This window comes from Cavia porcellus, unplaced genomic scaffold, assembly GCF_034190915.1.
Source record: "Cavia porcellus strain 051 isolate PalLab524CR breed Dunkin Hartley unplaced genomic scaffold, mCavPor4.1 scaffold_6, whole genome shotgun sequence".
Lineage (NCBI taxonomy): Eukaryota > Metazoa > Chordata > Mammalia > Rodentia > Caviidae > Cavia > Cavia porcellus.
In genome coordinates, this window is record NW_026947489.1 from 2,134,256 (window position 1) to 2,146,664 (window position 12,409).

Below are 12,409 nucleotides of genomic sequence, written 5' to 3' on the forward strand. Positions count from 1 at the left end.
ATGTAAGCGCAGTTCCATGGGCATTCATTCCAGCGACAGCAGCCTCTCAGCACAGGAGCACGTGGCCTTTCCCGGGTACAGCGAACAGGTTCCGAGTGACAGGAAATCTCTGGAGGGCTCACAGGGAGCACAGATCAAGGCAGTGTGTCTTTGGAGAATGTGAAGCAACTCTGCTTTGTTCAGCTTGAGATTTATTGATGAACGTGGAGGTTAGAGTTGAAGTGGCCAGCTGGAGGCCATATACAAGTGTTGATATTTGGTGGCTAAATTACTGGTGAGCGTAGGTGACTTTGAAACGCAAGATAGGGAAAGGAAGAATTGTTCTCAAGTCAGGTGGCAAGGTGTTTCCAGGGGGGAGGCATGACAAGTGGAAAGGAGGTTCATTAGACACTGTAAGAGAGCAGCCTCATGGGTTGTAACTGGAAAACCAGTGGGAAGGCCCAGATGCCAATGTTTTCAGCTTGAGGTATGTGGAGAGCAGGAAGTATGACATATTTAAAAGAAATCAGGAAGTGTAGTGGAATGAGGAGTGTTTGAGCTTGCTTATTTCTGAATTTTAGAAGGAGAAAGTATTGTGAAAATATTTTTAAACCTGCTGAATATGGTCGGAAGTGCAGATTCTTTAAGTAGTAGAGATGTTAAGAACTTTGAAAATAATTGGTCTCTGCAGGGATTAGGGAGCAGGAACCTAGGAATTGGTTGGTTGTTCTGTGATTGGCCGATGGCCTGTGAGCAGTAATGGGACGTGTGAGTCAGGGTTATTGGCCATGTCTTGGGCAGAGCGTGGGCTCCTGATGGAGTATCTGCAGCGGGGATGGACACATGCCAGCAGCATCTGCCTTTGTAAATAAGCTGTAGAAGAACGCAGGCCCAGCCGTTGTTTATACCTTGTCTCTGGCTGCCTTTGCTCTCCAGTGGCAGAGATGAATAGTTGTGAGAGAGACCATGTGGCCCATAAGCCTGAATTATTTACTGTCTGCCTCTCGAAGACTTCCAGTCCTTGTGCTCTAAATGGTTAGTTGAAGTTGTCACCAGACAGAACCAGCTAATGCAGAAAACGGACGCTGAAGCCTGTGCATTTGTCCTTAGCCAGTGGCTGTCAGTGGGACGGCGGCAAGCGGGTGTTAAGGTCTCACACGAAGCCTGTCACAGAATCCAGGGGTCTCTCTGACCATGTGACACAGTGAGGATTGGTGCTGTGTAGTGACCTAAGCAAGTTTTAGCAGAAGTCAAAGCTAGAAATACCAGTATGGGATGTGACTGTACAGGGTTACTGAAGCCACGCGTCAGTAATAAGGGGAAGGTAGAAGAATGAGACAAGGGCAGGAATCTGGGAAATAACTTTCGTTGGCTCCAAGTAACAGATGAACAAATGAAGGACAGAGACAGGAAAGCAGGGCATGGAAAATTGTATAGAGCCTGTTTTTGTTTGATGTCTGAGCCCAACAATTTTAGTTATTTACCACCTAATTAAAATAATAAAAAATCAGTTTGAAGTACTCAGTGCATTCTCTTTAATAATAATAATGCGAAGAAAATAATAATGAGGTATTGCTGTTGGAAATAGAATGTACATACTCTGTTTCTAAATTCAGATGATGGAGCAGCTGCATCTCCTGAGCTTGGGGACATGTCTCCCGAAGGACCACAGCCCCCTATGATCCTTCTCCAGCAGTTACTGGCTTCAGCCACCCAGCCGTCTCCTGTGAAGGCAATATTTGATAAACAGGAACTTGAGGTACAGTCACATAACCTTAGTTTTTAACCCAGTGTACTAAATTGTGAATGACTTTTTTTTCCTAGATGTGTATTTTCTTAAAAATATATTCTGAATTTTAAATGGTAATACCAAATAATATTTATGATTACTTAGCACCAGCTATTTTTGTGCCTAGCCCACAGAACATCTTACTACATAAAGAATGAGAAGGCTAAAGTTAACATTATTTTGGACTTGTGTAAATTATTTGAATAATTAATGGTGTATCATGTGTTAAATGTTCGTACGTCTGTGGAGGGATCTTTTTCAGGCTCTGTATGATGAAGGAAGGATTCAATAGAGTTGTTTGAGCACCAGTTTTTTTTTTTTTTTTTTTCTGCATTAAACTGGGAAACTTGGACCAGACATATAGCTCAGTGTCCTATGTGCCTGCCTGGCAAGCGCAAGGTCTTGAGTTTGATTCCTGGTGCCAAAAAACAAAACAAAACAAACAAACAAAACACCAAAAACCTGGGAAACATTACGTTGATGTTTTCTGACATTTTATCAATTCATTTAAAATATACCCATGTGAATATGGGCTTCCTATGCCTGTGCACTGCAGTTCTTAATGGACATTGGTCTTCCACATTTCATTGGTGTGTAAGGCAGGTGGGGGTGCAGGCACACACCTCCACCCTGCCCTTGTCTGCTAGGCCGCTGCTTTGGCTGTGTGTCAGTGTCTGGCTGTGGAGTCCACTCACCCTTTGAGCCCAGGCTTCGAGGACTGCAGCTCCAGTGAGGCCACAACGCCGATCTCTGTGCAGCACACCCGCCCAGCCAGGGTGAAGAGGCGCAAGCAGTCACCCGCACCTGCTCTGCCCATTGTGGTGCAGCTCATGGAGATGGGCTTTCCTCGCAGGAACATTGAGTTTGCTCTCAAGTCCCTAACTGGTGCTTCTGGGAATGCATCTAGCTTGCCTGGTACTGCATTTTCCATTTTGGGGGCTTATTCGCTTGTGGGTTCACATTTTAGCACTATTGGTCTTCATGGTGGCCCTCGTGTGTTTGCGTTTAGGTGTGGAGGCCTTGGTTGGGTGGCTACTGGACCATTCCGATATCCAGATCACAGAGCTCTCAGATGCAGATACAGTGTCTGATGAATACTCAGATGAGGAGGTGGTGGAGAGCATGGAGGACGCAGCCTACTCTCTGGTCAGTACTTGTGTGTTCCCTGCAAGTCTGATGGTCTGAGCACTGTATGTCACTTTGCTTTGTTACTTGGGAGAACCAGCTGTATCCCTCATGGACTGTCCAGAAGACTCACCCACAGTTCTGCTAGGCACAGAACAAGATTGATTGTTTTGGTATTGCACTGCTCATTGGGTTTTCTATATTGTGATTGTTTTGAAACAGATCCTTGTTCAAACACTTAATGCTATTGTATAGCCATGAAAAGTATTTCATTAAAACGTCATGTTTCTGTATGACACACTGATTTCTCACCTGAGTAAAGTGTTCCATAGGAGTCATTTGGAAATACCTTGAAATCTTCTATACATACAGCTTTTGAGTTTTCATTTCTGTTTACTGTGCTATTGGTTTTAGTATTTTTAAAACTATGACTTTTATAGGGAATATATAGTACTCATACCTTATAAATTTCACAGACTTTTCCTTAAAAGTAGTTTTTCTGTTCTCTTTTTTTTTTTTTTTAAATGTGTTATCTCTTGCAGTCTACTGGTGCTGTTGTGACGGAAAGCCAGACCTACAAAAAACGTGCTGATTTCTTGAGTAATGATGATTATGCTGTGTATGTACGGGAGAACATTCAGGTGAGTCATTGTCTCAGGCTGGGGCCTGGCTCATTACTTTGTTCAGTGAATAACTTTAACCTCTCTTTGGTGCTGAGCTTCAGCAGACGGAGCCCCTGAGCTCAGAGAGCCCGCTGTTTTATGCAGAATATAGTCAGATGCATCCTATCACCTCTGCGTCTCCCAGAAGGGAATGAGCACTGTGGGGAGAAGGAGTGGATAGTGAAGGGGTTGCCGGGGTTGTCGCCCGGCGGCGTCGGGGGGATGTGTGGGAACGTGTGGTGAGGGGGTAGCTCAGGGCCTTTGGGAGACAGCCCCGCATGCAGCTAGCAGAAAGCCACAGACCTTGGGCAGGGGTCTAGCAGGGAGAGCAGAGGTGGCTGTGCACAGCAGAGCTGGTGCAGAGACGTTTGTTCTCTTACCCCCACTGGTGCATTTCAGTTTCACTTGTTTTTTGTATCATTTATGTATATTCCTTTATCCACCTTAAATCCTCCCTTTTTATATTCTGATTGTTTCATTTTAGTGTATTTGAGCAAACTTGAGCAGTACCTCATTTTGCCTGTAAATATATCAGTATGTCCTGATGAAGGATTTTATTTTTAACACAGCGACATTGCTCTTTAAGCAACATTACCTAAAGAAATAATTCCTTACTATCTCCTCGTATCCAGTGCTTGCTCTTGTTTCCCTCCTTTTCTCAAAAAATGGCTCTTTATGTTTTGGTATTTAAATATAAACATTATACAGCTTGTTTTAAGTCATGTGTCTCTTAAAACTCTTTGAAGCTACACTAGCTTTCTCTGGTCCTAGTTCAGGCTGCCATATCGGCACCACAGAGTGAGTGCCTTTGCCCACAGACATTCCTTTGTCATAGTTCTGGAGGCTGGGAATTTGAGACCAAGGTGCCCGCTTAGGGGGTTTCTGTGGGGACGACTTTGGCCTGTGGATGGCTGCCTTCTCTCGTCCACAGATGGATTAGGGAAGGGGAGTGGGAGCAAGCAGGGTAACTCTGGTTACTAGTCCTTTTTTTTCCTTAGCAGTCCTGTCTTCTAAACAGCTACATGGAGGAATAGGGCTTCAGTATATGAGTTTTTGGGAAGATACGTTCGTTCATTTTATAACACCCCCTTGGCATTCTCTAGTCCCTGCCATTGGTCGATTGATTGACTTACTGTTTTGAGACAAGGTCCCTCACTGCTTCAACTCACTATGTAGCCTAGGCGGCCTCAAACTCACAGTGATCCTCCTGCCTTAGCCTCCTGAATCCTTGTATTTATTTGTGGGTAAAACTGCATTCTTGAAATGTCTTGTATTTTGGATTTTGTTGCTATTCCCCTGTAGGGTCTTTCTTTTTTTTTTGTCTTTTTCATTTTTATCGGTACCAGGGATTGAACTCACGACTGCCTGCTTGCAAGGCAGGTGCTTATGCCGCTGAGCTAAATCTCTAGCCCCTATTCTCTTGTAGGGTCTTTCTATGTCTGTGATCATTAAAGTAAGGGCTGGAAGGTGATTCAGGCTGAGCCTTCGGCAGGAGGCTCCTTAGAGGCAGTGTGCTCTGTTTTGCCTCAAGTTGACAGTGTGCAATTGGAGGTCAGTTAGATCTTGTCACCCTGCCTCTTCCACGGACAAGCACTCCATTAACTGTTAATTTTGTAGTTCACTGAGTGCTCATTGGTGCATCACCTCAAACCTATCATTTTGGGGCTGCGTGATAGCAATTTTCTAACTTTGTCATCCTTTTTAAATTTATTAGCTCAAGTTGTTTTCTATGGGGGGAAACCTTTTCTTGTCAGCACTGCTTAGTTATTGTAATAGTTATCGTTGGAAAGGCAGAATAAATGCTTGATTCATTGTTTTCGCAAGAAGGACTTACCAGTTTTCATAATGATACCTTGGTGCTCTAATGCTTACAAAGGTGATCAGGCAGCTTTAGTTTGCTGAGTATCGTGATAATGAATGCATTTTCTTTAGAACTTGATGCATTCCTCAGGACCACGATTCCTTTTGGCAGAGCGTGCTTTTGAGCAAGCCCACTTATCTTTGACAGCTTCCTTTATGGCACAGATTGTTCCACGCTCATCTGTATTCATATAGAACTAGCTAGTTTGCTGAAGAACTCTGGTTCATTTAGTGTAAATAGTACTTAGACTACATTCCAGGTGCTGAGCAGAATCTTAGAGATTACTACTACTTAAAATGGTTTGTTTCATTCAGATTCACTGGACTGGACTTTTAATTCCAGGTGGGCATGATGGTTAGATGCTGTCGAACATATGAAGAAGTGTGTGAGGGTGATGTGGGCAAAGTCATCAAACTGGACAGAGACGGGCTGCACGACCTCAACGTGCAGTGTGACTGGCAGCAGAAAGGGGGCACCTACTGGGTCAGGTACATTCACGTGGAACTTATAGGTGAGCACCTTCTTTACTGCTTTTGGTGTTTGCTTTGAAACAGTTTCCAGAAATGAATGCTAATCATACTGAATTTACTGTTGAAATCTCCAGGGTACCCTCCACCGAGTTCTTCTTCTCACATTAAAATTGGTGATAAAGTACGGGTCAAAGCCTCTGTTACCACACCGAAATACAAGTGGGGATCTGTGACTCATCAGAGTGTGGGAATTGTGAAAGGTAATATTACCTGTGCAACAACATTCCGAGTGTTAGCGTTTCATGAACTCAGAATTCCCCTTCCCCTTAATTTAGAGGTAAAAATGCAAGTGTGAAGAAAGCATTTATTGGCCACCAGTGCAGTATATCTGCAGTTGAATGGAGGCAGATCTTTTGGTTCATTGCAATGTGGGAAGGCACAGACCTGGAGATCAGTTGTCTCCATAAAGGATTTTAGCCCGAGGTCATCGTGATTGTGTTGAGTATTTGGGAGAGAGTTCAAGGAAGCAAAGGCTATTGCAAAGATTAGGTAGCTTCAGAGTAAGATTGGTACAAAAGTAGTCATTCGTGTTAGTCAGGATAGAGGAATGTGTGGGATAGTTGTTATTTGGGTTAGAGTTGACTTTGATCCCTACGAGGTTAAGGAGGGCTTTGTTTTAGCCTTAATCTATCCGTCACACAGTGGTTTTGTCTAATGTTGGGGTTCTATTAACTTACCCTGTGATTCTTTCTTCAGTGAACGAATGTATTAAACCACCTCTTAGTTGTTAGGGACTGTGTTTCTGTGTTTCATACTGAATTAAAATGTAGGACTGGGTTTAAGAAGCAGAAATGTGCCAACTATTGGCCTTGGGACCTGGAAACACAAATTCTTTTCAGGTTATATTTAACATGATATAGAAATTCCCCAAAACATGGCACACTCTGAAAGACAGTGTCCTTTTTAATGGTTGCAGATTAATAATTATGCCTTTTGTTTTGTGACTAGATGCTTCGGATGTCACATAATGGTAGTGCTTCTCAAGTGGATGAGGGGCATTGTTAGAAATTCTGTTTATACAAACCCAGATAGCTTATTTGATATTTTACTTTTTGAGAGAGGGTACTGGGTATTGAACTCATGGCCTAGCACTTGCCAGGCAAGCACTTGTGCCACTGAGCTAAATCCTTGGCCTTGATATTTTACTTTTTAAAAATATTTTTGTTTAAGAGAGTCTTAAAACACTTACAAGTCAAAACAGAGATAAATTTTGAAAAGAATGTGGTTCTAAGTCAATATTTTGAGTCATATCTTACTTTCATTAAAGGACAAGAGACATTAATAACATGGTTTTTATTTCTAGACTTACCAGCTATATTGAATGGAATTGTTTTACTTGGTGTAATTACAGAACCTCAGGTGCAAAATGATAAGCATATACCAAAGAGAAAACCTAGTGTGCTGAGCTTTCATGTGCCTGTTACTCCCCTTAGCGGTGGTCAGCTCCTTCTTTTGTGACCCCTTCTTTTGATTATTTTGAAGCTAGTTCATTTCACCCCTGAGTATCTTAGCATATACCTTTACACCTTTAACAGATAAGTACTGTTTGCAAAATACAAAGAACTCCAGTATAATATCACACAGCTAGGTAAGTTTTAATTTTAGTTGTAGTTTTATATTGGTGATTAAGAAGCCTCTGGTGGATTCTGCTCTGTCATAGCTTTCAGTGCCAATGGAAAAGACATCATTGTTGACTTTCCTCAGCAATCTCACTGGACCGGGTTGTTGTCAGAAATGGAGTTGGTGCCTAGTATACATCCTGGAGTTACGTGAGTTTTAATTTTTATGACTGTTACATTTGTTTTGGGAAGCAGGGTTTTCTTTAAGTTTAATAAATCTTGTCTTTTTTTAAATCAACTCAATGACTCTTTCAAAAATAGGTGTGATGGCTGTCAAATGTTTCCTATCAATGGATCCAGATTCAAATGCAGAAACTGTGATGACTTTGATTTTTGTGAAACGTGTTTCAAGACCAAAAAACACAACACAAGGCATACATTTGGCAGAATAAATGAACCAGGTAGGACAGAAGGGTTATCGATCACGTTATGACTAGTAAGGTGATTACTGTGAACACTGGTGTACTGGAATGTGTCCTTCAGGGTCATGAGTATACACTGAATACTGCAACGCACAGTTAGGCAGAAGGGACCATCCTGTCCACTGGGAACTGGGTTTTGTTTTTTAAGAGGAGTTAGATAGAGTAACAGGATTTGTTTGTTTTGCTTATCATTTCAACTGTTAATGGACATTTGTATTGCTTCTACCGTTTGGCTGCTATGAATAATGTTGCTGGGTTCAAGGATCTGTGTGAATCCTTGGTCAGAACTTCTGGGTATGTACCTAGAAGTGACTTTCCAGGGTCTCATGGTGGTTCTTGAATGTTTAGAATCACTGCCAAAATATATTCAATAGTGACGGTACTATTTTGTATTTCTACCAGCAACGCCAAAGGCTCCCAGTTTCTCCCCCTCCTCACCACTACCTGTAATTTGACGGGTTTTTATCATGGCACCCTCTAGTGGGTGAGAAGTAGCTGTGACTGTTGGTATATGCTGGCGTGCCTGGCTTTCACCCTACACAGATTTTACCTGGGCATAGAGAGATACTTCTTCATACTTACTTTTCCTGGGAGTTGGTGGTGCTTCATAACTTTGTGGCCTGTACTCTTTTATCATTTTTGGAAATTCTCTATCATTTTGTATTTTTCCACATTATTACATCTGCCCTTATTCTCCCTTGTTGTAGGGGCCTGCTTTTTCATCCTGTCTGACAAATCTTTCATGTTTTATTTATGTTTGCTAAGCTGTTGCTCCTTAGTTCTCCATCCCAGGTATCTTGTTACCTCTGGGGCCTCTCACACCCTAGGCAAGCACTTAGCCCCCTGTTCATTAAGTTCAACCTCTAATTGTTACATATGTCAGTTCTAGACTTTCCAGGTTTTTCTCTTCATTTCTTTACTAGCAGATTCTATGTTGTCTTATCTTTTTTTTTAACATACTAAGCATAAAGTCTGTGTCTTACAACTCCAGTTTCTGGAATCTTTGGAGGCTATTTCTGTATATTTTTGCTAGCTTGTATTTATTTTTTTTGTCTTTTATGTACCATTTATGTTCTGGATGTTGTTTATAAAATCATTTTTTGAACTAAATTGAAGTAGATGTTCTTTCCTCAGAGATCTAGGGAGGAGGATGGATTGTTTTGCTAGGTGTTTGGGGTTAAGTAGCTGTCTGAGCTCACTTTAATCAACTTTCAGTGATTGAGATGTTTCCACACTACGGTCTGTTTAATAAACCAAAAAAATAGAAAAGAAAAAATAAAAGTCAGGCAAAACCCCCACAACCCCCACCAGCCCCAGCCTTTTGTAGCTCACTCTTCTTTGTTGTGTCCTGTTGGGATCTGAGGCACAGAGTGTTTCCTGTGGCCGTCCACAGCCCTCCTGATGTCTCTGACTCCGGTTGCTGTCGTCTTTTCGTGCTGAGGCTGGCAGGGTGCAGTTTGTCCTTCCGGGGCTTGGAGTAAAAGCTGACCGGCACCATCAAGGCAAGACAGCCTCGGATGCGAGTGCCTTACCTCAGTGCCTCCATCTGCTCCAGTGCTGTTTGGATTCTCATCAAGTGCTTCTTTACTGTGGCATTGATTCAGATACTTTGCAGATGATTTATTCAGTTTTGGACATTTGTCGAGACCTTGCAGTTGTACTTAATGAGAAAGACCTGTTTCTAAGTTTATCACACAGAGTGTGAAAGTGTTTTACAAGTTTGCTTTTTCTTTCTCATTTGTGAAAGTGTTCTTAGTTTCTGTGGTGTTAAGATTAAACCCAGACCCTACGTGCTAGGTGAGCAGTCTGTCACTGAGCTGCAGGTCTAGAATCCCAAAAACAGTTTTGAGTAGAATGTTTTCTTTAGGTCTGTTGCCGAACTTTTCCCACAACCTCATCATCATTGTTTTTGTTTGGAAATATTTTGCTCTTCTTTTTGCCTGAGAGAGTTTAAGTAGAATAAATTATTACGATATTATATGGATTTCTCATAAATTGAGTAGAAAAGTATAAAATACCTTTGAAGAGATTTTTGTTATTACTTCCCTTTAATTAGAAAACTTTGTTTTTTATAAAGTAAGATTATCACTAGGTAGTATTCTTGGTATCTTGATCATGAAAGTTCTTTCTTTTGACCACATGAACCAGGACAGTCTGCAGTGTTTTGCGGCCGTTCTGGAAAACAGATGAAGCGGTGCCACAGCAGCCAGCCAGGGATGCTGCTGGACAGCTGGTCCCGCATGGTGAAGAGCCTGAATGTGTCGTCCTCGGTGAACCAGGCCTCCCGTCTGATTGACGGCAGTGAGCCCTGCTGGCAGTCATCAGGCTCGCAGGGAAAGGTAGTGTGAGACGGACGGGCACATCAGGGGCACATCAGTTTTTGTTTTTGGAGATGCTTTCATTTAGATTTTCTCCATGAAGGTTGACTAACCTACCGTTCTAATGCTACCTGTCAATATTCATTTTATATTTCATTTCAGTAATTCTTTAAGAATTACAGAGTAATACCTGGTTGTCAAGAGATTTTAAACAGCGTATTAAACTTCACCTAACTGGTCAGTTGATGGAGGATATAGTAGATTTTCTGTTTTCCTTTCCTGATTAAAATGTACAAATTCCAGTTCTGCTTCTGGTGTGAAGGTTTTCTTAGCCTCCTGTTGCCGTCTTTTCAGAGGCCTCATGTCTGCTGTCCTGTGTGGGTACACCTCAGTGGCACACAGTGCAGGCTGGACTGCACCATTTTAACTGTAGTGTTTTCTGTCGTTGGCTCTTCATAGGATGCCAACCTTGATGAAGAATCTGTAAATACATCACTTCTGGGGTTTAGAATGCATCTTTGCTTGAATAAGTGATGAGGGGGAGGAATATTCTGGTTTCTGTCAGGAGAATACAAAAATTTTCTCATACCATAATTTATTTAAAAAAACTGAGATAGTTTGGCATGGGAGTGCATCATCCTAGCACCCTGGAGGCTGAGGTGGAAGGATTACCATGAGTTCAAGGCCAGGCTGGGCTACATAAGTAAGTTCAAGGCCAGCCCACACTGCATAATGAGACCCTGTCTCAGCAAATAAAACAAAATTGAATTAAATTCAAAAACTTCAGTGATATTATATCAGTAGCTAAAATACAACTTGATTTTGCTAACTGAGAATTTTCCTTTTTAAAGCATTGGATCCGTTTGGAGATTTTCCCAGATGTTCTTGTTCATAGATTAAAAATGATAGTGGATCCTGCAGACAGTAGCTATATGCCCTCCTTGGTTGTTGTATCAGGTAATTGAATTTATTTACTGGAAAAGAGGTCTTTTCTGTCTTTCAATAAGACCCCTTTGTTTGACCGTTTTGCTGTTTTCTCTGCAGGTGGAAATTCCCTGAATAACCTGATTGAGCTGAAGACCATCAACATCAACCCCACTGACACCACCGTTCCCCTTCTGAGTGACTGTGCAGAGGTACGTACAGGGCTTCTCCTCCTCAGAGGACAAGGGAGGTGGTTTCTGTGCTAACGCTGCGTTCAGGCCTCCCTCTCCATGAGGCAGCATTTGTCTTAAAGTTTTAACAGTTTGTTTTATACAACTTGAATTGGCTGTTTTTCAGAGCAACTTGAAAATGAATAGATTTCATTCTGTTTTCTTTGCACTTAATCTTGTCAAAAGGCTGGGAAGCACTCTGTTTCTCTTGGATGATAGCACCAGTAAGAGTGGCTGGCACAAGTCATCAGGTGTGTGACCCAGGCCATTATTTGCGTCTCATATTTTTGTCTTCCTTAAATATCTTTTGGTTTCTGATGGCTTTTCTGACCATGTATGTGGCACTGAACTTACTTGTTGTAATACCTTTGGCATCCAGAGCTGTACCTGGCATGTGGCAGCGGTCTTTGAGTTGGTCATAAAGAACTGCAGAATGGGTCCTAGGTTATTGTGTCCCTTCAGGATTCTGAGAGAGCCAGTGAGGGCTCTTTTTAACAGTGAGCACTGCAGATCAGCTGTATTTCCTTCCTCAGATTCTCAGTGAGTCTTTACATGCACACAGTGTATTCTAATTCATTACATGTAGTTAAAATAAAGCATACTCAGGTTTTTGGGTATTACCTATGCTGTTGTTTTGTAGGCCTAGTTTAATTGAGGCAGTGGTAGTAGATAAAATTATCAAATATTTGATTGTTTTATTCTTCCAATGTTTATTATAGGTGACGGGTTTAAATTGTTAAGTACAGGTGGGGGAGGTGGTGCACATCTGTAATTCCATCACCTGGGAAGCTGAGGCAGAAAGGGTACCTGCCATGAGGTAGGAGTTGGAGGCCAGTCTGAACTCTATAGCAAAACCCTGTCACCAAGAAAATTTTTTTTGGTTAAATGCAGTTCATCATTTATTCTTTGTTTTGTTTCTTGTGGTACTCTAGGGCCTTAAGAATGCTAGG

General features: G+C 41.9%; 1 protein-coding gene across 4 annotated transcripts in view; it reads left to right on the plus strand.

Annotated features, from left to right (window-relative positions):
- Positions 1-12,409, plus strand: part of Herc2 (HECT and RLD domain containing E3 ubiquitin protein ligase 2) — a 177,980-nt gene that overhangs the window by 95,934 nt on the left and 69,637 nt on the right. For all 4 annotated transcript variants that reach the window (XM_063249811.1, XM_063249813.1, XM_063249812.1 and 1 more), the window contains 11 exons: positions 1,596-1,738; positions 2,416-2,683; positions 2,778-2,914; positions 3,436-3,534; positions 5,759-5,927; positions 6,021-6,146; positions 7,607-7,715; positions 7,827-7,966; positions 10,136-10,326; positions 11,157-11,262; positions 11,350-11,441. In XM_063249811.1, coding sequence (XP_063105881.1) covers positions 1,596-1,738; positions 2,416-2,683; positions 2,778-2,914; positions 3,436-3,534; positions 5,759-5,927; positions 6,021-6,146; positions 7,607-7,715; positions 7,827-7,966; positions 10,136-10,326; positions 11,157-11,262; positions 11,350-11,441 — 1,580 coding nt within the window. The remainder of the gene's footprint in view (positions 1-1,595; positions 1,739-2,415; positions 2,684-2,777; positions 2,915-3,435; positions 3,535-5,758; positions 5,928-6,020; positions 6,147-7,606; positions 7,716-7,826; positions 7,967-10,135; positions 10,327-11,156; positions 11,263-11,349; positions 11,442-12,409) is intronic.